At 43.7% G+C, this 27,138-nt stretch overlaps 1 protein-coding gene across 1 annotated transcript in view; it reads right to left on the bottom strand.

Annotated features, from left to right (window-relative positions):
- The window catches only part of CLNK (cytokine dependent hematopoietic cell linker), a 145,678-nt gene that overhangs the window by 110,525 nt on the left and 8,015 nt on the right, over positions 1-27,138 (bottom strand). Inside the window, exon 2 of the mRNA XM_034670974.1 lies at positions 22,139-22,191. Within this exon, the coding sequence (XP_034526865.1) occupies positions 22,139-22,149 (11 nt within the window). The 5' untranslated portion in view covers positions 22,150-22,191. The remainder of the gene's footprint in view (positions 1-22,138; positions 22,192-27,138) is intronic.

Genomic DNA, 27,138 nt, shown 5'->3' with positions numbered 1-27,138 from the left:
ATAATAAAAATATTAAAAAAATAGAAAAAAAATAAAACCTATTATAGCTAAAAAAAAAATCAAATTTCAAAATAAAGACCATGTGAGTATTACTGGTTTTCTTTTTCCCACTGGCTACAAACATAGCTCAGGGCAATACTAAGGGGAGTCAGATTTTCCTGCTTCTTTTGAGTTCTTGTCCTCCACTCTGAACCAGAGGTAGCTCTGAGAACTTACATATGCTGAGATTTGTAAAATTCTTAAGTAAGGCTTTAGACTTCTGCTAAAGCATGAGAAGGGTGGTCATGCCAATCCTTGCTAGATCTCAAGGATTAGAAGGTCCCAGCTGATGGCAGGATAGCTGTCCCATGTCTCGTGCATTCACACCTACTCTTTGTTCTGCCTGTGGTGCTCGAATTGAATCTCTTCTTTATTTTTATTTTTGTTTTAAAGATTTTATTTACGCGACAGAGATAGAGACAGCCAGCGAGAGAGGGAACACAAGCAGGGGGAGAGGGAGAGGAAGAAGCAGACTCATAGCAGAGGAGCCCGATGTGGGGCTCGATCCCATAATGCAGGGATCATGCCCTGAGCTGAAGGCAGACGCTTAACCGTGGTGCCACCCAGGCGCCCCTGAATCTCTTCTTTAAAAAAAATTCATTTGATTGTGGTAAGAACATGAGATCTACACTACTCTTAACAAACTTTTGAGTGCACAAGACAGTATTGTTTTCTGTAGGTACAATGCTGTGCAGCAGACCTCTAGAACTTACTCATCTTGCTCAACTGAAACTGTGCCTATTGATCAATAACTTCCCTTTACTCCCCTGTCCCCAGCCCTTCACTTTTCTACTGGTTCATTTTATGAATTTGACTGTTTTAGATACCTCATGTATGTGGAATCACGTCGTGTGTCTTTCTGTGACTGGCTTATCTCACTTAGCATAACGTCCCATGGTTCATCCGTGTTGTGGCATCTGGCAGAAGTTCTTTTTTAGGGCCGAATAGTATTCTGAGGTCAGTATAGACCACACCTGCTTTATCCATCCTTCCATTGATGGACAGCTAGGTTGTTCCCACATCTTGGCCAGTGCGAATAGTGCTGTGAGAACTTGGGCCATGTGTGGAAGTGCAATGAATGATGAAAATTTCCTTTGAAGACCTTCCTTGATCCCCTCCTGTCTGGGATCAGGCTCTGGCTTCAGCTGGAAGTGGCAGGCAGCCCTCTCCATGATGCCAAGCACCCAGCCCTTGTTGCCTGTCACAGCCAGTGATATGGCGGGAAGGCACAGCTGAGAGGAGGATTGACAATGTACTCCTATCACTGTCCCAGCGTTTGGTCAGTGCCCAGCCTGAAACAGAGTTCACTTCATGCCAGCAAAGTGAGTAAATGTGCTTGGGGAGACCCTTAACCCTGTTGGGCTAAGATTCTACATGCCTCTTGAAAGAGCAATCCCTCCCCTTTCTCAGGGTAAGAACCTTACAAATCAACAGAGTTTGGTAGAAGGGACTTAAGTGCTTAAGTTGGATACTCTTTTTTTTTTTTTAATATTTTATTTATTTACTTGACAGAGAGAGAGACAGCCAGCGAGAGAGGGAACACAAGCAGGGGGAGTGGGAGAGGAAGAAGCAGGCTCATCCCGGAGAATCCTGATGTGGGGCTCGATCCCATAACGCCGGGATCACACCCTGAGCCGAAGGCAGATGCCTAACGACTGAGCCACCCAGGCGCCCCTTAAGCTGGATACTCTTGAGTTTACATACTTAACTGTGTAACTTTGGAGACAGTAATACATTTAATCCTTGGGATGATTTTATGACGTATTGCATGGCTTAGTATTTTTAAAATGGCGCACATGTGCCCACATACACACACATTACAGTTTTATGTACAAAGATATGTTTGGAAATTTTCAAATTCTGATAACAATTTTTTTTTTGAAAAGTGGCCTTTTTTTTTTTAAAGATTTTATTTATTTATTTGACAGAGAGAGACAGCCGGCGAGAGAGGGAACACAAGCAGGGGGAGTGGGAGAGGAAGAAGCAGGCTTCCAGCGGAGGAGCCTGATGTGGAGCTCGATCCCAGAACGCCGGGATCACGCCCTGAGCTGAAGGCAGACGCTCAACAACTGAGCAACCCAGGCGCCCCCTGATAACAATTTTTAACTTTAATGTTTCATTTAAATACAACACAATCAAAAGCAAATTAGAGGCTGAACTGTGGAAGGTGAAGGTTTATTTTCAAACCCAGAGAGATTTGGAAGAAGAGATTGTCTATGGCCCTTATGTGTCAGCTGGGGAAACGGACCCAAGCCTTGAGGTATTGAGTGAAATGGTCCAATAATGGGTTTTCAGGACAAGCGATCAGCTTTGGAGCAGATGTGCCCCAGCAAAACTGTTTTGTCAAGAAGAAATTCCTCATTGTTGGTGAACCTGAGCCAAGGAAGACAGAAGTAGGAGACAGAAGCTGGCCACCAGGCTCTGTTCCTCTTGGCAGTGAGCATGACTTCCTAGCCACACTACTCTAGTCGAGCTTGGGAAGCCTGTCTCCTCCAGGCCATGCTGGTGTGATGGAGTAAAGCTGTCTCCTCCTACATGCTTCTTCCTTCTTTATAGGTAAAGCTTTGAGTGTTTTCATGGGCAGATGAAACTCTCTTTGACTCACAGAGGCTTAAGCAGCCAGCATTCAAATGATTATTTCTAACTATTCATTTCCCACCAAAATGGACTTGATGCAGATGTTTCTATAGGAACGGGGTATCCCAGCATTATTTTCAAGGCCATGGATTGAGCAACAAGTAGAAATTGCCAAACTAAGATTCTTGTTATCAAAAGTGGACTGAAGAAAATATTTCATTTCTTTCTTTCTTTCTTTCTTTCTTTCTTTCTTTCTTTCTTTCTTTCTTTCTTTCTTTCCCTTCCTTCCTTCCTTTTCTTTCTTTCTTTCTTTCTTTCTTTCTTTCTTTCTTTCTTTCTTTCTTCCTTTTTTTGAAGAAAATATTTTCAAGGCAACTTTCCTGGACCTTCCTCCCTACCCTCAGGTAGATTTTTCCAAACTCTTGTGTTGCCAACACTGAACATTGTGTGCACCTCAATCCCAGTGTTCCCCAGGGGAACTTCTCAGTCTTGCTCTAGACTGTCCACTCCCCAGGCAGGGGCCAGGTCTTACTCGTCCACACTTAATGGTGGGTCCAGGTTCTGTGATGCACGAGAGACATGGCTTGAATTTACCTAGGCTGGCCTTGAATTTACCACAAAGAACCTGCTGTCTATCAAGAGATTATCCCTCTGTCAACTGTTTCCTTTTGTGAGTGGTGAGAAGTGGGGGCTTGGCAAGTGCGTGTACAGTCTCAGGCTTGTTGGAGAAATGTCAAGGTCTTCCAACTCCTTTCTCTATCTGATAACAGTTGAACCTTGAACAATGTGGGATTGAGGGGCACCAACCCCCCTCAGTCAAAATCCTCACCTGACTTTTGACTCCCCCAAAACTTAACTACTAATAGCCCACTGTTGACCGGAAGCCTTATTGATCACATAAAAAGTTGATTAACATATTTCATATGTTATATGTGTTATGTGCTGTATGTATTCTTACAATAAAGTAAGCTAGAGAAAAGAAACTATTAAGAAATACGGGAGAGAAAATACATTTATAGTATGTACTGTGGCTATCAAAAAAATCCACGTATAAGTGAACCCACACAGTTCAAACCCATGTTGGTCAAGGGTCAACTGTATTTTATGTGAGGTTTTTGAGCTGGTGGATTATGAATTTGAATTTTCTTTAGGACTGGAAAATAGCTAGACATGTCTCTCCTTGGATCTTGAATATTATTAGCAGAAACTGTTTATCATTCACCCCAGTGAAGAAGGTGGCAATTTAAGACAGGGACTTTTGAAAGGTGGAAGAGCCCTTAGTTTACGGACATTGCACTGAGCATTCTGGTGGGACTCATAGGAAAAGGCCATATTTAAATCCATCTGGAACACAGAGGTGAGCCTCTCATCAGCAAGGCAGGGAGAGAAGTGGCTCTACACCAAGTACCTACCATGTCCTGGGTGAGGCCTTTTCTGTCTGTCCCCATAATTCTGAGAGATAAGTACTTTAATCACCGTTTCACAGAGCAAGGAGCTAACTAAAAAAAAAAAAAAGCTTCATTACAGCCTTCAGCTGACTTATAGGAGACATTATTCTAGGTGACAGAGATACAAAAGTAAAGAACGCCAACACATTAGCTGCCCTAAAGCCCGTAGACATTTTTGCTTTGATCCTCAAAAGGCGAGCATGGGTAAGATTCTGCAGAGAAAGGGAACTACGTCAGTGCTCATTTCACTACCTCCAATCATGCCAAATTCACTTGTTCTGCTGTGACCTCTCTCTGGACACGAGCTTCCAGCAGGTTCCTCTTCTGTGTAGGTCAGAAACTAGAAGCATACCTCATTGTGTTTTGTATTTCACATGTATCCTGGTGTTATAGGACAGGCTCCTCACCCTGTTTCTGATCTTCTCAGCAAAGCATCTCATCATACAAATTATCATGTGATGACATGTCACATTGTTTTGGTTCCACTGAACTAAATAAGACTTTCCCCATGTATTATCTCAAGTGACATCAGAAGACAGCCATCTTGAGACATCTCTGCTTTATAAATGAAGTAACTGGACAATTTATCTGAGTCTCAAATGTCAACTAAATTTTGGAGCTCTTGCCATCTATGACTCCAAGTTCAAAGAACCAACAACTAAGAGGCACATGATGCTAGGCATTTCCCACGTACTTTACGTACATTATATCATGTAACCCTTATCTAGAAGGTGACGGAGGAAAGATTGCAGCTGTGGTCTGGTTGATTTTAAGGCTTAATCTCTTTTCACATAATCTTCTTTCACAGAGACCATAATCATCTATCTTCATGATCAAACATGCTGCCATTTCAAGTATCTGACATATGAAAGATGGTGGAGAAAATTGGTGCTATTATATTCCTTTTTCAGATAAGAGATTCTAAGACTCATAAAGACCTTATGGGTTCAAAGAACTTGTGAATGGCAGAGAGAAGATAAAGACGGGCTTTCTGGTTCCCAGTCATTGGTTGCCCTATTATCCTATACTCCTCCACCTTAGTTTCCCGAAGCTTAAGAAAACAAAGAACCTAGGTTTTATTTACTAATAACCTTTTCAATGCCCAGTTAATACCCTTATTTTCATCCCGCAGAGAAGGGAGGTTTGGTTTTCCTGGGAGGACAGGACCAATGCTGTTCCCTGCCATAGAAGGAAGCATGTTTTTCAGACCTCACTAAGTATCCTCAGGTGAAGAAAGAATTTTCCTTCCATGTATATGCCTGGAAAACTCCTACTTGTCTTCATTTTTTTTTTAAGATTATTTATTTATTTATTAGAGAGAGAGACAGCCAGTGAGAGAGGGAACACAGGCAGGGAGAGTGGGAGAGGAAGAAGCAGGCTCCCAGTGGAGGAGCCTGATGTGGGGCTCGATCCCATAACGCCAGGATCACGCCTTGAGCCGAAGGCAAACGCTTAACGACTGAGCCACCCAGGCGCCCCTTGTCTTCATTTTAATTTTATTTTATTTTAATAAAATTTTTTAATAATAATATTTTTTATTATATTATGTTAGTCACCATACAGTACATCCCTGGTTTTTGATGTAAAGTTCGATGATTCATTAGTTGCGTATAACACCCAGTGCACCATGCAATACGTGCCCTCCTTACTACCCATCACCAGCCTATCCCATTCCCCCACCCCCCTTCCCTCTGAAGCCCTCAGTTTGTTTCTCAGAGTCTGTAGTCTCTCATGCTTCATTCCCACTTCTGATTACCCCCCCCTTTCTTTATCCCTTTCTTTTCCTACCGATCTTTCTTTGTTATGTTCCATAGATGAGTGAAACCATATGATAATTGTCTTTCTCTGCTTGACTTGTCTTCAGTATAATACTTCCCACCTATCTTTCCTACCAGAGTAGATATAGGTGCCCTTACTTCTGTGCTCCTGCATTACCCTTCACTTTCTGCTGGTACTTAATACATGTCATTGCTTAGAAACTCCTTGTTTATTGGCTCACTGCTGTACTGGCTCCACTGGATTGTTGAATTTGGGACTGAGATGTCTTCATCTATTTGCCCCTAGCAGCCAGCATGGGGCTTTGACATAGGAAATTAATGGATGAGTGGGTGCACAAATGAACAGACACTGGATTGGATTAATATACAGATAAAGAAGATAATAAAGGATTGATGCAAATAAGTCTTAATTTAGATATTGCTCACTGAGCCTATTTCAATGACTGAATTATAAAAAGACAGACAGCTGGATATATTTACATATGCATATATAACTTGAATAGTCCTGTATTCATATCTGTGTCTATCAACATCAACATTACATGCCCATATAAGAATTGTCCTGATCCTACATGTGGAGATCACTGTTAACATTTTATGGTGTATCCTTTTAGACTTTTCTGTACCTAGAATGACACCGTGATCTTTGACATGGCCATTTTTGGCTGCTTTTACCTTTTTTTCTGTACCTCTGTGACTTATCTTTGTGTTTCAAATGAATGTGCTCCTATTTCATAATCAGAAAAAACAAGATTTTCTTTAAAAATCTTATTTCTTACGGCATCTGGGTGACTCAGTTGGTTTAGCGTCTGCCTTCAGCTCAGTTCATGATCTCAGGGTCCTGGGATTGAGCCCCATGTTGGGCTCCCGGCTCAGCAGGGAGTCTGCTTCTTCTCCCTCTGCCCCTCCCTCCAGCTCGTGCTTTCTCTCTCTCTGTCTCAGATAAATTAAATCTTTAAAAAAATAAAAATCTTATTTCTTATATTAAAAAACCTAGTACCTTTTAGGTGTTCAATAGAGGTAATAATAGCTGCTGAAAAGAGCTGAAACTCTATAAAGGATTACTATGTTCAAGATAACGTTCTAAGCATTCTATGTGTATTAAGTCATGATTTAGCAGTTAGGACAACTTAATGAGATTAGTGTTATCATTACCTACACCGAATAGAAGAAGAAACTGCGGTACACACAGGTGTAGTAATTTGTTTTAGGTTATATAGCTGAGAAGTCACCAAACATAATTTGACTGATTAAGAGGGAGGGGGGAGCTAACACTGGTGTTTTTCATATACATTACCTATTTGATCCCCATTTTTATTCCATGAGGTGGAGTATTATTAACTCCCACTGATCCAGGAAATTATAGCACAGAAAGGTGATGTTAGTTATCCAGTCTTCTTGTCTGAACACCTGGCATAGACCATATAACAGCCAAACTCCATGATCATTCCATAACAGCATATAGGGCTGTTCATGTATTTTAGATTTATTTATTGATGTGTTTATTTGTTTGTTCATTTATGCATATGAAGATTAACTTGTCATATACACATGAACCTATTAACACTGCTGGGCACAGGGCAGGCAATATTAGCTTTGCACAGAATGCTGATACTGTTTTCCCACTTTAATGGATAGGGTAGCCCCTGAATCCTTTATTTCTGAAGATTAAATCTAATGAGATAATGTATCCAAATATGAATAGCACAAGATCTGACTTGTAGGAAGAGCTTGATTCATGATCATTGGATGAGTATTTGCAAAACCCTGATGAATCACATCAAGCAAAGAACACACCAATGCAAGGGATGCGTGACTCTTCTTTATGTAAAAGTAAGAATATCATTGATACAACTGAGAACATGGCAATTCTCTTTTATTCTATTTTTAATTAAATTTTTGTCAAAACGCAATTTAAAAAATTGAATTCCATATCAAGAATGGGAGAATATCTCTGATTTCTTATAATGAACTAGATACCTGATTGAATCTTCCACAGAAAACAGTTTAAAAAAAACAACTTCCTTTACAATCAATTGCTGGGAAAAGTAAGAACTTCCCAGAGAGAGCCCAAAATTTGAATGAAGATGAGAACCTAGAGATGAAAGCAGAATACAAAAGCCAACTGTCTCCTTGCTGGAATTGCTACTACAGGGGGAAATGGTCTTTGATTTTCATGGCATTGCAGAATGCAGTGGAATTGACATAGGGCTCAGATTGTCTACACTCGGGAGCATCCAGTATGAGACCCCGCCCCAATACAAACTGGAGTCTAAAGTATTAGAGACTATGTTTAAGAATGAACTAGAGAGAAGCCCACCTTTTGAAGAAGACAGTGTTTCCCCCTGAGAATTCATACGTACACACGGGTTTTAGCCTAGAATGTCTAAAAACCTTCAAGTTGAGAGGGTAGAAGAAATAAGTTCTGTTTTTGCTGTTCCTTCAAGCATTCGACAAAAGCAAACACAAATCCTCTCTGGAAGAGCTCACCTTCAACCCAGGCCTCAACGAATTCCCACAAATTAATTTCTAAGAAAAATGAACATACACACAAAATCAGAAAACCCTTAAAGTAACAAAGCACCAAAGTAAGACGGAAGAAACACTAAACAATAGAATCAGCTACTCAGTCTTTAGATGTTAAACTTATCAGACAAAGACTATATACCAAGTGTGTACCTCATATTTAAATAAAAAAGAAGAGGCTTCAATATAAGAAATTTTTCTCGGCAATGGTGAGAAACATCAAAACAGAGAATCAGGATTAGAATGTATCCAAAACAGGATAAATAAGAAGAAATTCACACCTAGATACAGCACAGTGAATCTGTAGAAAACCAAAGACAAAGAGAGGAACCTACAGGCATCCAGTGGGAAAAGAAATATCACCTTCAAAAGAATGGGAATTATATTGATAACTGATTTTTCAGCAGCACTTAATAACTGTATTGGTTGGCAAAGAGTGTAGAAAAATAACTCCATGGTTTGAACGGTCAACCTGGAATTAAATGTCCAATGAAGATATCATTTTAAGAATGAGGGCAAAAAAACCCCAACAATGACACTTTCTATAACCGACAATGATACTGAATCAACAGTTGAAAATCTTCCCCCAAGGAAATACGTGTCCAAGACAGTTTTATTGCTAAAGGAACAAATTATTCCCTACTACACACTCTTGTCAAGAATAGAAACATTGGTAAATACCCTAACTCATTTGATGAAGCCAGCACAGACCCAATGCCAAAGTCCAGCAAGGACAGTAAGAGAAAAGAAGATTCTAGGCCATTCTCACTAAAGCCCATTAATGACTCATTAGACCAATATGCTACAAAATAAAAATATGTCGTGACCGAGTTGTGTTTATCCCAGAAATTCTAGTTTGTTGAACATTAGAAAATCTACTAATATAAATTATTACACTAACAGAAGGGGAAGGGAAAATATACATAATCATCACAACAAATAAATTATTAAATTTAATATTTATTTGTAATAAAAATAAACAGACTCCTGGCAACCTAGTGTCTTTCACCTGGTATTTGACACCTACTGAAATCTGGAAACAAACTCTCGTGCTTTGTGCTAAAGCTTTGAAAGTATTCCCTTGAGCATTAAGAACAAGGGTGCTCCCTATCACTGCTTTAATTTGGCCTTGTTTTGGAGGTTCTAACCAGTGCCGCGAGGCAAGAATAAAAAAGTATAAAAAACGAAAAGGAAGAAATAAAATTCAATTATTTGCAGATGATATTGTCATCTACATAGCAAACCCTAAAGAATAAACCGACAAATAGAATTATAAAGCATGAGCAGGCCAGCTGTATAGATATCACCTCTAAAAATATATTGCCAATGACAAACACAAGAACATGGAATTTGATATCTTGATTTATTATTTTTTTGAGAGGGAGAGAGAGAGTAAGTGCATGGGGGGTTGGTAGGAGGCAGAGGGAGAGGAAGAGGGAGAGTGAATCTCAAGCAGACTCCCTACTGAGCGCAGAGCCCGACAGGGGGCTCGATCTCACGACCCTGAGATCATGACCTGAGCTGAAACCGAGAGTTGGTCACTTAACTGACTTTGCCACCGAGGTGCCCCAGGAATTTTGATATCTTAACATTTATATTGTTAAGATATGTGAAATGTCCTAAAACAAATCTCTCAAAAGATGGTAAATTACAGTCTTTTGGGAAGAAAATCATAAAACATTGTCTCTTTGGAGACACATAATATATTCATGATCCGGAAACTCAGTGTCATAAAGATGCAGTTTCTCTTCGAAGTTATCTATAGATTCAATGTAATTCCAATCCAGATACAAAAAGGGGTGTGTGTGTGTGTGTGTGTGTGTGTGTGTGTGTGTGTGTGTGTATTGACAAGCTGATCCTAACATTTAGGTTAAAAAATAAACATTTAAGAGCCAACCTCATTGATGAAGTTCACATGGGGGACATAAATTTCGAGATATCATGAATTACTATAAAGTTATACTAATTAAGGCTTGTGTGACCTGGGGTAGATACTTTAATCATGACACAAGAAGGGGAAACCCAGAAAAAGACCCACCTGTGCATGACAGAGCTGACACCATAGATCAGTGTGGAAGGGGTTGACTTTCTCATATATGGTACTGAACGAATTGTGCACCTGAGTGAAAAAAAATCAATCCCCCTTACTTCATATCATACACAGATTAACCAACGGCAGACTGATGAAAGGCCCCAAGAGAAAGGCAAATTTTATGATGTTTAGAATTCAATAGAGGAAGCAAACTCAATGAAGGAATGTTTCTTTAAACAATACACAGACTCAAGAAATCACAAAGAAAAGTTTGGTCTCCTCCACTGCCTCAAAGTCATGGTCACTGAAAGAGAACATCCAAGAGGAATGAAAACTTAAGTCCCAAACTGGAGAAAACGTGCAGAGTAAATAAATAACTCATACCAATCAATGTGAAAAAGGCAAAACGTCTGATAGAAAGGTGGGAAAAGATTTAAGCAAGTACTGTATGCATAGGACAAAAACAATAGCTAACAAATATTTGGGTTTTTAAAGAAGATTTATTTATTTGAGAGAGAGTGAGTGAGTGAGCAAACGAGTGGGTGGAGGGGCAGAGGCAGAGGGAGACAATCCTCAAGCAGACTCCCCGCTGAGCACAGAGCCCGATGTGGGGCTTGATCCCAGGATCCTGGGATCACGACCTGAGCCACGATCAAGATCCAGACACCTAACTGACTGGGCCAGCCATGCGCCCTGCTGACAAGTATTTGAAAAGATGCTTAACCGCATCTGTCATCAACAAAGGTAAATTAAAATCACCCCCAATTTGGGTAGAAATGAAAGTTGCCAGTGTGGAGGGTGGATGAGGTTTTAAAACAGCTGGGTCACTTATACACACGTGGGAGGGTACAACGGCCTGGCGACTTCGGAAACTAAGACTTGGTCTAGTAAAGTTGAAGGTATGCTTCCTCGGTGCCCCAGCTATTTTAATCCTGAGAATATACCCTTATATACAGATAACTCTAGAATATGTGCCCACAGGCTAGAATATATGCTCCAACAAACTAGAATGTTCTTAGCGGCACCAGTGTAAGCCGAATCTGGAGAACAACCCAATGTCAGTGGATAATTAAATAGTATTTTATGCACGTAAGGAAATAGTATATAGCCATGAGATCAAAGGATTTAGGGCTATCCATGACAGCATGGATTATCTTTGGAATGTAATTTGGGGCAGTCATAAAACAGATTGTGGAGTAATAGCTAGTACTTAGTGGAGCCCACACTATGTGTTCCAGGCACCACTTTCAACGTCTTACACAAATGAGCCCCTCTTCCTGAGAAGAGGGTACTATTATTATTTCAGTTTTGCAGTTGAGAAAATAGGCACAGGGACATTTACTAACTTGCTTAAGAGCTCACAGCCCATAACGGGAGGAACCAGATGTCACAAAACCACGTAGTCTGGGCCCAAAATATACCCTGTGGTATGATTTTTGGGGGGCCTAAGGTTCAAAAAGGAAGCAAAACCAAGCAAATTATTTTTAATGATATAAAATGAAAAATAAAAGCAAGTGAAGGATGAACACAGAATTCAGAACAGTTGTTCCCTGAGGGGGTGGGGATTTGTGATCCCAGAAAAGTGGATGAAACTTCAAAAGCAGTGGTAATTTTAAAAAACAAAGTTGTTCTATTGCTCTTTATACCTGACTCATATCTCATGATACTGTTTTATTTCTTTTTTTTTAAATATTTTATTTATTTATTTGACAGAGAGAGACAGCCAGCGAGAGAGGGAACACAGCAGGGGGAGTGGGAGAGGAAGAAGCAGGCTCCCAGTGGAGGAGCCTGTTGTGGGGCTCGATCCCACAACACCGGGATCGCCCTGAGCCGAAGGCAGACGCCCAACCGCTGTGCCACCCAGGCGCCCCGATACTGTTTTATTTCTAATCAGTATTTAAAGGAATTGGAGAAACTAAAGGAAGAAAATGCGACCTTGCCAACGATGGCAGAGGAAGTTCTTGTGTTTCTTCCTCATAACGTTTCTTGGATCTTTGATGGAATCCTCAGAAAAGTCCGCAGAAGCGGATCTGGATGTAGAATTTTCATTATTCAAAGAATTTTTGTTCAAACAAACAACAACGGCAACAGATAGCAGCACGAAAGCCTCTAATTGCAGCCTGTCCAAAACGGCAACATCGCGGGGCAGCAAAATTCAGCCCATCAACACGGAGTTTTTAAATGCTGCAATTCCAACCCAGGCCTTTATCCTCCTCCTGATTACAAATTGTGGCTCCTTCTTTTCCCTGCCAATAAAGAGACTTGGGAAGTAGAATTCTACCATCCATCATAAGCAGGCAAGAAATTCTCTCTCCCATTACTTAGAATCAGTTTTTAAGGAACAAAATTCAAATTATCAGTCGATGTAATGTTACCCCTTTGCATCAAACCCTTGTAGAGTTTTTCCAGCTGTGGTAGCTAGTCCATCCCTGCTCCCTCTTCCGTTTGCTGCTCAGTGACATCCCATGAGCCCCCAAGCTCAGCTCAACTGTCGCCTTCTCTGTGAGGATGTGTCTTCTACCAGCGCTGCACCCTTTCCCCAGGATCTGCTCCCAGAGAGGACCACTCCCCTGTCCCTTGAGTACTTTGCACACACATGGGGCAAAGAAGCCCTTATTAGCATTCTGCTCACCCACTATTAGTTATTTATCGCCATTCTCATCTGAAATGGGTGTTCTTTAAGGTGGGATATCAAGGCATCGGAATCTCTAAATTATATCCTGAATATTCAACAGCAAAGGGTCTTGCACGAACTAATAATTGTGATCATAAACATAGGAGACAACATCTATTCTAGACATCTATTGTTACATAACTCATCACTCCAAAGCAGTGGCTTAGAAACGAGGATTTATTTTTATCTCTCCTGGCTCTCAGCTCACACTGCTGCATTCAGACGGCTATCTCGGAGCTGGACCAGGCTGGATGCCCGAGATGGCCTTCCGACTCTCACGTCTGGTGTCCGTGCACTTCAGCCTCCCTGTCTCCCCCTGCGGGCTTCTCCCACGTGGCTCATACTTCTCACGACGTGGCGGTCGGGGCATGTGGCCAGTGGAAGCCAGCTTCCAAAGGCAGGAAGCAGAGCTGCCTGGCTGTTGGGGCCTCTTCCCAGACGTGGCACAGTGTCCCTACTGTCATATTCCATTGGTCAGTGCTGTCACAGGCCCACACAAGTTAGAGAAGGTGGAGAAAAGATTCACTCCCGAATGGGAAGTATCCAGGTCACGTTGCACTAGCGCACGCGGCCATGTTGATGAAGTACGATCGGCTACAACATCCGCGGAGTGCACACTCTGTGCCAGACACGGTGCTAAACACACTGTGTACTAATGTGTATTTCATATATATATATATATTTTTTTTTTAAAAGATTCTTTTATTTATTTGGGAGAATGAGAGAGAGCACAAGCGGCAGGGGAGAGGCAGAGAGAGAGGGAGAAGCAGACTCCCCACTGAGCAGGGAGCCCAACAAGGGGCTCGATTCCAGGACCCTGAGATCACGACCTGAGCCGAAGGGAGAGGCTTAACTGACTGAGCCAGTTACCACCCAAGTGCCCCCATACTGCATCTATTAAGTCACTTAACCTTCTCAACAACACTTTGAGATAGCTACTACTCCCATTTAACAGATTAAAGAAACAAGACTCAGAGAGTCTCATTAATTGCCTTAAGTGTCACAGCCCGTAAGTGTCAGAGCTGATAATCCCAGTAGATCACTCCAGAGCCCACTCTCTTAATCACGGAAGTATTTGGCTTCCTCATTGTGACAGCTAAATAAACGTTTGACTTTAATACTTCCCTTCTTCAACTAACTCAATAGAATAATTTTTAAGCTCTTAAAATATGTATCTTAAAAAATATATCCCCTCCCTCTGAAAAAAGTAATGGGGAAGAATAGAAAGTGAGAACAGAACCACACAGGAGGCCCTGCTACTCTCCTACTCAATATTTGGCCTCTGCTTTTTTTCGTGACCTGGTTTCTCTTTACCAGGAATTCTGAAATTCCAGGCAGCCAGGCGTCTGGGAAATTCCTTTTGCTCTTTCTAAATGAGTACCTTTTTCTAGGACTTCCTGATTTTGGCCCCAAATCATGTCCATGCATGACTTTTGAAAAGTTTTTCAGGTTTTTGGTTTCTGGTGCATTTGAATATGACCAAAGGTTTTCATGAAGTCAATTTCCCTCTCTTCCTGTGTCTTATTGGTGGGGAAATGTTGGATATATGCAAACTAGGACAAGAGGGTGACTAGTGATTTGGACTTCGTGGAGGACCCAACCAGAAATGCTGGACCTTACTTTCAATTTCTCTGCACGTTTACACATTCAAATACTATGCGGTTGTTATAAATTGTCGTTGTGGGTCAGGTTCTCCACACACTGGCCTGGCTCATGGGACATTCCAGGGTGGTTGGTTTTGCTTATTGCCAGGTAATAAAACACAGTATCTTAAGACATGGGGGTATTCATAGACATTGTCAAATCCGTTCATGAGATGTGATGTTTTCTAGCAGTGGGAGAATATAAAATATGACGTGTCTGAATTATGGAAGATTGTAATGCTATGGAAATAACTTCAGTAACATTGGAAAATAGTTATGGCATATTAACATTAAAACACAAAACAGAATGCATTGTTTTATAAGAAAGCCTTAAAAAATGCCCATAATGTTGACCACTTTTCAGTAGTTCTATTATGGTATTTTTTTCTTTATATGTATGCTTTGCATTTTTAAATTTTCTACAACCAATATACATTCCTTGTATGACAGCAGTAAACTCAATATTAAAATAAGTCACAGCCTTCTCTATTCTTTGTGATGTTTTTAAAGGGCATAAGCAGGGGCGCCTGGGTGGCTAAATCATTAAGTGTCTGCCTTTGGCTCAGGGCATGATCCCGGTGTCTGGGATCGAGCCCCGCATCAGGCTCCTCTGCTGGGAGCCCTCTTCTTCCTCTCCCACTCCCCCTGCTTGTGTTCCCTCTCTCGCTGGCTGTCTCTCTCTCTTTGTCAAATAAATAAATAAAATATTAAAAAAAAATAAAGGGCATAAGCATGAAAAGTCCAACCTTGTGGCTGGTCAGCAGGAGACTAAGTTTGGTTAGCTGGAAGTTTCCCGAGTGGTGGCAGGTGAGTTGAGTCAGGTAGTTCTTTCACCGGCTGGCGATTTTGCCGTTAAGAGGAAAAGAAGGCTATCCTGAAATCCTCCATTGGCCCATCCCCACCCATCTCCAAGAGTCTCAGGGGCAGCCGCCCCTGCTGCTCCTGCATGGGAACCACAGGCCGGTTCTGTGACCTCTGGCCAACGCTCGCCCTGGATCTCAGCTGTATCTCACAGCTTGCAGCTTTTTAATTACCAGCCAACAACAAAGCTGAATGCTGGCGATGCGGCTCTGATCGCAAGCGGATGGGCCTGGTTGGCCCGAGAGCTGGTTCATAATTACTTCTGGGGAACTAGGAAGGCAGCCACACTGACGACTCTGCTGGGTGCAAGACTCTGATCTCAGGATGCCAAAATTGCGGCTTCTCTCTTCCCCAAGATTCAGTGGGATTTACACTTATGAATTCCTGCAAATCAAAACAAAGTTGTTCCCTGAGGTCGAAGACAGGGGTTGTTCACATATTCCATGGAGGAAAACAATGCCCTGGAGTTTACAGGGAGTTTTATCATGCATACATACGGAGGGAAATATCATTTATTGGCCATCTCCTGTGTACCAGACACAGAGCTGGGCTCTTTTGAGAGGAGCTGGGCTCTTTTGAGAGGAGCTGATCTCCTTTCCCACCCAGCAATTGAGTGGCTTTTATCATGCAAGTTTTCGAAGAGAAAATATGCCTCTCATAAGCAAAAGAGTCTTTCAGTTTGGGGATGTGTCCCTGATGAGAAATACGAAAAGATGATATTCTTAATCATTGTGAAGCAGTTCAATACGGCACAATGATCGTGGGTTTTGGAATCCAAGACATGTGGCTTTAGCTGACTCTGAATTTTGGAACCTGTTACCCCGGCTGGCAGTCTTAAGCGGTGACGTGGGAGTGGGGTTTCGTGCTAAGGAGATGCACGGTGTGGCACAGATCCCCGTGCAAAGGGCTAGTGGTGTGCCGGCCTGGAGACACTCCTGGTTTGTAGTGCTGTTTATCTCTTTACCCTTCCTTTCGCACCACCAGGCTGCGCACTTAGAGGGGAAAGTATCGCAGAAGAGCACTGTTGTTTGCTTAGAGAAACGTACAGGGTCAACGAATAACACTGCCTTGAAGTTGGCTTTGTTGGTGTCAATACAATGAGGAACTTTCTTCCAATTTTTAAGCTCACTGCCTCAGAAGGCAGTGCGTATTCAAGAAGACTCTTAAGTCCAGGGTGACAGCCATGGGTGGCAGCTTAAAGTCCATACCTGTAAGACTGTAGCTCTCAAACTATTTTACTGGTTTCCTTTGTTTATCATCAACTCTTGCCCAAATAAATGAATGTGAAAGTCAAGTTTCTTGAAGCAAGAGAAGAAATAGTAAGTTGTCAGATAATTCGATTGAACCTGTGTCCCTGTTTAATAATAGACTGTCGCGATTTGTTTTACATGGAATAGGACACACAGCACTGCATGCTAGGGACCATAGTGACACAGCCTTCTCTAATACTCCTAGAGTATAAAGTTTAATCTTGGCAATAAAACTGCCTCATAAAACTTTATGGGTAACAACTGAAATGTCCAACATCAAGGTCAGGATAAAATAAACCACTGAATAAAATACACGCCCGCCATTCCTTATCCAAATTCCTTAGGGCTAGGGATTCAGAATATTTTGGATTTTAGGAAAGTAATATTGTACATGTACTGATGTTAGTAATTTCACCTGTAAGTTTTGGAGAATCACCTGGTCATGAAACGTACTAATATTTCTGCTGTGAAACATGTAGATATATTCACAATAAGAGGGATAAATGAAGAACACACATAACTTCATTTCATTGTAGGTCAAGTTTTGCTGCCAAATTAGTTACTGAGGGTTTTCAGTATTTTGGAGGCTTTAGATTTGGAATTATGGATAAAGGATTGTAAGCCTTATTTAAGCACTAGCTTTAAAACACTGATTTTGAAGAAGACCATGCTCATAACAAAAAATGGTATTATTGAATGAATGAAAACAGTAGAAGTTTTAAAAGTAGGTTTGCTGTTTACTGCTCCCCCTTCTTCTTCCCTTTCTTCTCCTACAGATCTTCCTGCTTCTTATGTTCCATAAATGAGTGAACAGAAGGGGGAATGAACCATGAGAGACTATGGACTCTGGGAAACAAACTGAGGGCTTCAGAGGGGAGGTGGGGGGAATGGGATAGGCTGGTGATGGGTAGTAAGGAGGGCATGTATTGCATGGTGCACTGGGTGTTATACGCAAGTAATGAATCATGGAACACTACATCAAAAACTAGGGGTGTACTGTATGGGGACTAATATAATAAAAAATGTTATTATAAAAAAAATTAAAAAAAATAAAAGTAGGTTTGCTGAAATTTCAAAATGTTACGTAAGGATACAGAAAAATAACTTCAGAATCCTGCAGCAAAGTAGTGTTTATTTTTGGATGCTAAGATAAACGGTGACTTTTGTTTTCTTCTTTGTACTTTTGTATATTTTCTAAAATTTCCACGAGGACTGTGAATAATTTTAACAATGAACAAAGCTAGTTGGCTGTCACACCTTTTCATCACGTTTCAAAGTGGGCACTACAGGGGTGCGTGCCCCCATCAGTCTCCAGTCTGGGATGTGTGAGTGTGTCTCCCTCTTGAGAGCCTGAAGCAGCCTGGCCAGGGCAGGACGTTCGCTGACTAGAAGGGCCCAGAAGCAATCACTCTCATGACCTCCATCTCTTTCAAAACACTCAGAGCTGTAGCACCAAGATTCTTATCCATTCTGTTCAGAATGATGAAGATATCCTGGAACCAAACCCTAAGACCCCTTCATCCAGCCCTGATGGAGGAAGTAGGTCTGTCTACTCTAACAGCACCGGTGTGCTCCAGGGAGTGGGGCTTTAGGTATTTTGATTGATTGCTCGGGAAGCTGAAAGCTTTGCTGCAGGGAGAGGAAATATGAAATAGCCTGCTAATTTCAGAAGCGATTTAGAGCCATGACATCCACAGTCCTTAGCATTGATGGTGCTTTCCCATCTCTTGCTGCATAAGACTAAAGTGATCTGTCCAACCAGCTAATGCTGTTTGAGGGCAGGAACTAGGTCTTTCTCAGCTTCATAAGGGAGGCGCCCAGCACAGTGTATACTCAGTAAATGCTTTGGACTGAATTAACACATCTATAGGGAACTACATGTGCACGTACTTGTATTGTGTATACACACGTGTGTGTCAATGTGTAATTTGTCTCTGTATTGTCCTTTCATTTGTCTTCATTCATTCATTGTAAAAGTCCCCTTGGGAGATAGTAAGGAATTAGCTGTAGTTACAAAGGTTATTTAGAATTCCAGTTTAAAAAACTCACCAGGAATTCCAGGTTGCAGAGCGGTGAGACCTCTTGCAGCCGTATTTTGCAACCCTAGCTAAGATGAGACTGAGTTGAGCATCGTAAGTCAAGTCAGTGTGCAGGCATTCCGATTCCTTTGGTCTGGGGAAGGACACTGAAACTGCTTTTCGATCAGAGCCTCCCTGACGGTCCTATTGCTCAGTCAGGTTGGGATAGGCCAGTGATGGGTATTAAGGAGGGCACGTATTGCATAGAGCACTGGGTGTTATGTGCAAATAATGAATCATGGAACACTCCATCAAAAACTAAGGATGTAGGGGCGCTTGGGTGGCTCAGTCATTAAGTGTCTGCCTTTGGCTCAGGGCATGATCCCGGGGTCCTGGGATCGAGCCCCACATCAGGCTCCTCTTCTAGGAGCCTGCTTCTTCCTCTCCCACTCCCCCTCCTGTGTTCCCTCTCTCACTGGCTGTCTCTCTCTCTGTCAAATAAATAAATAAAATCTTTAAAAAAAAACAAAAAAAACCCCCTAAGGATGTAAGTATGGTGACTAACATAATATAATAAAAAATTATTATAAAAAAATCTACTGCTCTGAATTAACTGGGTTAATGATTTTCACAGAGGAAGGAGTGCTCCCCCAAGGCACAGTCGGATAAAGCCTGTGTGTGTGTGTGTGGGCGTCTATGGAAGGAGGGTCATAAATTTCCAAACCATGCTCACGCAACATCCCATATGTGACTCTTCTCTGGGTCCTATCTTGGTGAATATTGTAACTGCTTCTTGAGCGTGCCTGGAGGCAGAGAGCTCTGGGGGCCACTGGTCTAGTCAAGGGAGTCTCAAACTTTAATGTGGCTAGAAATCTACTGGGGAACTTGTGAAAATACAGATTCCAATTCAGCATCCTAAGAGGAGAAAAGGCATGTTTAAGAAGTTATGATGATTTGGCTGTCCTCTGGGAACTTCCTTTCCTGCACGAATTTAATGCTGAACTCTTAAAGCCACCTTTTGGAAGCTTGATGAGATGGCAATTGCCCAGAGGCCAACTGTCTGGCTAAAAATCAAAGCTACCTAAAGTCCTCCTGAAGGTGAGACACCTCTTTTCTTGATGGAGGAGACTGCTGGCATAAGGTGGAAGCACAGGGAGGAAGAGAAGCAGGGATGCAGGGCAGGGGCTCTCAACCACAAAACCAGTTGGAAACTCAGCAAACGCTGCTGAGATTGTCACAGTAACCCCACAGTGCCCCCCAAAGAAGGGGATGGGTCTGAACATAAAGCTTGCCCTAGTGGGTTGAGTGGCAGCCCTAAAATATTTCCATGCCCAAATCCTGGGCTCTTGTGAACATGACCTTATGAGGAAGAAGGGTCTTTGCAGATGTAATTAAGTTACGGGTTTTGAGGTGAAGTCATCCTAGATTATCTAGGGGGACCCTAAACCCAATGACAAATGTGCTTATAAGAGAGAGATGAGGGTGGTCTGAAACAGGCAGAGGAAGAAAAGGCATAAACACAGAGAAAAAGGCCAGTGGAGGGTGGAGACAGACTGAGGAGTGATGTAGGCACAAGCGAGGAGCACCTGGGGCACCCGGAAGCTGGGGACAGGGGGTGGTGGTGGTGGTGGTAAGAAGGGATGTTCCCTTGAGGGTTTGCAGTGAGCAGAGGCCTGCCCACACCTTGATTTTGGACTCCTAGCCCCCCTGAACTTTGAAAGAGTACATTTTTGGCTGTGTTAAGGCACCCAGGTTGGTGGGAAGCGGACGCGCCTGCCTCGCTATTTGTTCCACCGCCACGGACTATTTCTTTATCTTACGATGAAGCTGCTGTCTGCCACCTTCATCACCGGTTATAATTCATCCTCTTTGTCATGTGACCCTGGATCAGTAAGCTCTCTGACCTACCCTGGCCTCGCCTGCCCAGCTCCTGCCTTCCTCAGGTTCCCGCAGAGCTGGGACCAACAGAAGGGACGCTGGATTTGGTCAGACAGACTCAAATCCCAGCCCTGGCTCCATCCCCACTTTCTGCGCTGTCTCAGAGGAGCCACTGAGACCAGGAAGCTGATGCTCAGAGAAGGTAGTGGTGCGGGCCATCTGGCCCCACTCGCCGCGGGAGGATCAAAGAAGAGAAGGGAGCCCTAGCACCTCGCAGGGAGGAGATGCTCCATACGCTAGCTTTGGAGCCAGACGCGGAGCCCACCTGTGACCTGTGTGCCAGGGAGCTCCCGCTGCACTTCCGCGACAAGAAGAAAAGCAGCAGCCCCAGCTTCTGTATCCCACAGGCCTGGCCCTGGCTGTGTGTGAGGTCGCGCTCCCACCCCCCCAAAACCTGTGGGTGTCTGGGACAGCTGTGATGCTGGACCTGCTGCCTGCGTGTCACTCTGGACACCAGCCCTGCCTCCGGCACCCACCTGGGAGACCCAGGCATCACCTGGTTACCCTGGGGTGTCCCCCAGGCTCCCTCCAAGACCAGGAATCCACCCAGAAACCAGGCAGTCCTCCTTCCCCAGGCCAGACCCTGCTTTCTGGAGGGAAGGTCAGGTAACTTCCCCAAGATCATACAGCTATAAAATGATGCGGCACGACAACGGATTTGCACTAGGTCTGCCTGACGGGAACGCATGCTCTGTCTCACACAATGGCAGTGAGAATAAGAGCGTTACCTTTCCCGTTGGCAAAATAAGCAAAGTGGGTTGATTTAAAAATTAGTACACCAAATTTTCTCAATTTAAAGGTTTTTTTTGTGTGCGTTTTTCATTATAAGTATTTCTCACGACTTGGGGGCCTGCTAGTTTTTTTTCTATTTATTATAGTCATAGACATCAGGAACAGGATGGATTTTTTGCAGACCCAGGTGCACATTAGGATACCCCACACTGACCACATCACCCCTCGGGGTGCTCCACAAAGAGACAGTTGGGCTCCAAGTTCTCTGCTGTGGGAACAAGCATGGCAGCCACGGTTCCTACGGTTCTACCTTCAGGCCCCGGGCTGTGACACGATGGGTGGTATTTCGGGGTGCCCTTCTGGCATGCTGGTGCTGGGGTATCTCGTCCCTGTCCCGGCCACACAACCAGGCTGGGTAAGAACAAGTGACCTGGCCGCAGAAAACGCTGGCACTCTGGGCAAGAGGCTCAGTGACACGAACACACACCTCTGACCCTGACCCCAGCCTCTCCAGCTCGGCCCTGAAATGGGAAATGCCCTTCCTGGGGGAGTTCATTGGCACCCGTCCTTCCTCCACCAGGAGAGGGGAGATTGGGACTCACGGTGACGTCGCAGTACTTACTGTCTGTTCATAGTTCTTGGCTCCCTGCGAATAAGAGGGATCTTCAATTCAGCCTGTGGAGACAAAAAGTAAACTCATTACTGAGCCAGGCATGTCATGTTTTAATTCTGGTGAGCACGCTACTGTCGTTTCTTGTTAAAATGGGACACAGGTGCCAGCTTAGAGGAAGTGATGGGGAGAGAATCAATCCAGGTCGATAATTGGTTTATTTCTGGAGTGGGGTGGGGGAGGGGATTTTTCCCTGACATGCTGTCCTCTTTCTGTCAGGATCCATCCTGTCTGCCCCGGGGAACTGAGCACACACGTCCTGAGCCTGGCTTTCCCTCGCGTGCAGTTGTGCGGGCGTCCCCTGGGCGCCCGGGACGCGCTAGCTCCTGCTCGCGCCCGAGCACGTGCAGGAGAAGGGATGCTCTCCTTTCCAAGCGGGACCTGCCATGAAATATTTATTGGAAGCTACATTTCTGTAGCGCTTTCATAGGACACAACATTTTATTCGTGGCTTATATTCACCCACGTAGGAGAGATTATTAACTCCGTTTACCATATAAATTAGCCGCAGAGACCCTGGGAGTATTGAGTAGGAACTTTACATCAGTGATTACATTTAATTTACACAGAGGCCCTGGGGGGTATGAAAGATATTGCCCATGGTATCAGTTAGGGTTCTAGCAAGAAACAGCACGCTCAAATTGGTAATTTGAGAAGTTTAATAAAGAGATGGTTTAAAAGCTATGGACAGGGTATGGGGAAGCCACAATGGAAAGTGGAGGGCCTGGGGATGCTTTTGCCATGCTCGGGCTTGGAGGGGTCAGGGGAGCCAGGTGTCACTGGGACCCAGGCATGGGGCTAGTGGGAAGGGAACTGTGGCTTCTACAGTATGAGGGAGGGAGCGTGGTGGGTGCGTAGAAAACCCCATCTTACACTTCTCCTGGCCAGGATCTCCTGCTGCTGTCTCCCATTGGCCAAACTCAACAGGAAGCCAAGGGTGAAGAGGCATTGGTGTGGTTTCTACCCATCAGCCTCCTGGGGCTCCCAGCTAAGTGTAGCAGGGTAGGGAGTGGACTTCAGTGATAAAAAGAATGAGGTTCAGAGAAGTTAACTTATGTGCCCAAGATCACCCATCTGCGAGAAAAGTCTGAATGCATAGGACTCAAAAATTCCATTTCCTGTCCAGTCATCAGATTACACCCCACTGAGCTCTAACCACTTCTAGATCATTCTGCCATCCATCTGTTGGCATTCATCCATTAATCTATCTGAGTGCTACTTACTGAAAACTTACTTTGTGCAAATATTGTGCCCAATAAGACATAACCTCCATCCTCAAGGCACTCCTAAAACTCAGTATGACATAGATTCTGCCTCTTTCTACGATGGCTGCTATCAAAGTGCTTTGTAAAAACAGATGCATATAAAACAAAACAAATCCTCTATGCCTTGGAGGCCAGGGGAATCTTCACAAAGGAGAGAGTACTTGAACTGAGTCTTGCAGGGTAAGTCTACCTCTTCTTGGCTCAGAATTAGGGGAGGTGTGCTGGGCAAATGCAGTGCCATGTGCGAATATATGAAGATGTTAGAATAGCCGATGTTCCTGGGAGGCTTTGCCTGGCTTGGTGGGACCACAGGGGTCAGCAGCTTGGATGTTGATAGCACAGGGAAAGGAACTCGGGAAGATCCCCTGGGTTTTGATATTTAGGGAGTATGCATGACAAAGGATGGGCTTTGGACTTGAGCTGTGTGATCCTGGACCAGTAAGGGCAGGAAAGTTACTAAGGAGCCAGACTAAGCCCCAGGTGCTCAGACACTCCGTGTGTGACTTCACGGCTGTGTGCCCCACCTGCTGCTTCTCGTGAGTGGCAGCAGGGAAAGGGGAGGCAGCTGCTAGGCTCTCATCTGCTGACAGTCCTCTCTGGATGTGGTGTGGAATACCTGGGCGTGGCCACTTTGAAAGTTGTGTCCTCCACGGAGGTGGGGAAAAGGGCTTGAACATGTATCCATATAACACAAACGATGTGCATCAAATACTGGAAAAGTCCTGCCCTGGACGTTGAAGGATGCTGCTGGGTCTCAGCTCCGTCATTAACTGGCTGTGTGACCTCGTAGGAGCAGTCGGAGTCTCCTCATTTATAAATGCTAAATGCCCACATCTTTCTTTTACCGTGCTGTTTTGAGTATGAAATCGGTCGATGCATCTGAAAATGTTTTGCAAATGATACAACGTTATGGAAAGATGCATAGGCAATTCCTTGTATAACAAAGCAAATTCTGCAGGTTGCTGTAAGCTCAGCTGTGTTACATTTGGGTTTCTAGGGTTATATTGACATTGATTTTTGGATATTAATATTTAGAGGAATTAAATTACTTGATTATGGTCATGCAGGATAGATTTGCACCCCTTCCCCATTTTAGGACCGTCCACCACTTAAACATATTGTTTATACACTTACTTCATTTCTTTGAGTGCATCATTAGCAGGGTTGAGATGGGATACAGGAAGACAATTTAAATGGAGGGCCCTCTCTGGCCTGGCTCTTGGCCAGCTCTTAGGTACAGAGTGAAGGAATCATAGGGTGCAGGACAGTCCCCTCCAAGGGCTTACTGCCTTGGAGTAGAGGCCTGGGGAGGTGGTCCCAGGGAAGAAGTTGCTTTCCAGCCCCACCTGCTGTCTACCGTGTAGCCTTGAACAAAGCGTTGAAAAGCTCTGCCTCAGTTTTTCACCTGAAAAATCATCAGTTGTGCCAAATAGGTCTCTTCCAGCTCAAAGATTCTGTAAAATAGTTCTATTTAAAAAAAAAAACTGTATTCTGGGGCACCTGGGTGACTCAGCTGGTTAAGCATTTGCCTTTGGCTTAGGTCGTGATCCCAGGTCCTGGGATCAAGTCCGAAGTCGGGCTCTTTGCTCTGTGGGGAGTCTGCTTCTCCCTCTCCCTCTGTGCTCTCTCAAATAAATAAGTGAAATCTTAAAAAAACCCCATGATTCTTCCATATTTGGTGATAAAAAATAGTCTAAATAACTTGGATGTATGTTATTATGTTTCTCCCATTTTATCATCTTCTCTGATCAAGCTTCCTGCAGCACAACCCTGCAGAGGCTTTGCCCAAGTGCTCACACGGGAGACATCAGGGATGGACAGGGTAGGGGCTGCGGAGGAAACCCTTAACTTTTGCCTTGTCCAAAAAGTATTTGATCTGTAACAGCTCATATTTTAAAATCTTAGTTAAGAGTTCAGAAAAGATGTCACTAGCAGCTTTCGAAAGATGTGAACAGTCTATTCTATAGAAAGAATTTTAACCTGTCATGAAAGAAATCCGAACTTTCTAGCACTTAAAAAGCAAAATTTGGGGTCTTGGTGACCCACAACAGTATGGGCCAGCCAGGTGGTGGCCTTAGCATGACGTAAGGGGTGGCACTTTCAAGATAAGCCGCTCTTGACTTTATTCAGAGCATCTAAGTTCCGCCCAAGAACGGTAGAGTTCTATCTGGTCTCAGTCACTTTGTAAAGGATGTGGTGAGAATGAGGTGTGGCGAGGCAGACAGGAAGAATTCTGTGTCCACAGGCTTTAGGAAGGTGATATATTATCAGGGCCCTTCCCTTCCTGACATGCGTATGTCATGGACATCGAACACCTGTTACGTGTCCCTGCTCTGCTGTGGTAACCCTGTACGATCCGTATTATCATCCTTATTTTATACTAAACCAAACTGACGTTCACAAAAGTTAAGCAGCGTGCCCTACATTGCACGTACAATAAGCGGGCATTGCAAACCATTCCCCTGGATGCTTTTTAGTAATACATTGGCTCAACTGCTCTGAGCCTCAGTTTGCTTATCTGGAACGTGGGGTCACACAACAGCTGTGGTAGGGCTCTCGTGAGGATGCCATGGGACCATAAGCTATCGAAGATATGGAAATATAAGGGAGTGACGTTAACTTGAATTCTAAGATTGAATGTCCTGTATGACTTTTAGGTTTTAGTCTTCAGAAATGAGAAGCACTTCCCTGATGTTCACTAGTCCTGGTGGGACAAGTGTGGGTTCTCACATCTGTCTGCCTTCAGAATTACAAATACCGACACCCCAGAAAGTTCGATCCAGTTGTCCTGGGGTAGAGCCCAGGTATTGATATTTTTAAAATGCCCCAGATACTTCCATGGACGTAAGAGCTTCCCTTGTCTGCGCTTAGTGTCCCACACCAGCATTTTCTCTTTCCTGAGGGAAGCACCAAGGCAGGGTGCTTCCACCTGCCTCGCTGTCCTGGGCTCATCCTAAATGGAAATTCAGTCACGCCACTGCTCATAAAGAATCCTCGATATGCTTAGAGTTATTTCTGAGTTAATTTTCAGTGAAATGGATAAAGCAAGTCCACCACGTCCAAACACTGACGCCACCGATACGAGTGGGAAAGGCTTCTAATCTCACCAGGCATAGATTCCTGTGCCGGGTCTTGGTCTAGGCAATGAGTGCGTAGAATCCAGGCTCCTACAACTGTGTTTGGGGTTGAATTTGTTCATGTATTCTATGAGCGTGTATTGAGGTTCTCCGATGCGCTGGGCACCATCCGTGTAGATACGAGGAATCAGAGACCCAGAGCAAAGCTCTTCCCTGTAACACTAGTTTGCTTTCTCCATGGCGCTGTAAGCGATTGTACGGAGTGGAATTAAATATGTATCTGTAAATAATAGAGGAACATACGGTGGTATTGGAACACAGAGGAAGGCATGCCCAGAGGGGTCCACGCAGCTCCTATGGGGTCAGAGGAAGATTTCCTTACTCATTTCTCTACAGCTCCTTTTGAGTCACCCTGACCCTTCTTGGGGCATGATAATGGAAGGGGGTGCAGGCCATCGAGGGGCTTCAGGGTCTAGAGAGTGAGCAAGATAAAAGATCATCATTGGAAGCTTGCTCTTCTTACTTTCACTCAGCAACCCGGAGAGGCTATAAGGTCCAGCCAGGGAGAAAATCTCATGTGTTTGTACATTTATTTTTTATATGAATAGGG

This window comes from Ailuropoda melanoleuca, chromosome 11 (genome assembly GCF_002007445.2).
Source record: "Ailuropoda melanoleuca isolate Jingjing chromosome 11, ASM200744v2, whole genome shotgun sequence".
NCBI classification, from domain to species: domain Eukaryota; kingdom Metazoa; phylum Chordata; class Mammalia; order Carnivora; family Ursidae; genus Ailuropoda; species Ailuropoda melanoleuca.
The sequence above is the reverse complement of the archived record's forward strand: the minus strand, read 5'-3'. Positions and strand labels throughout refer to the sequence as shown.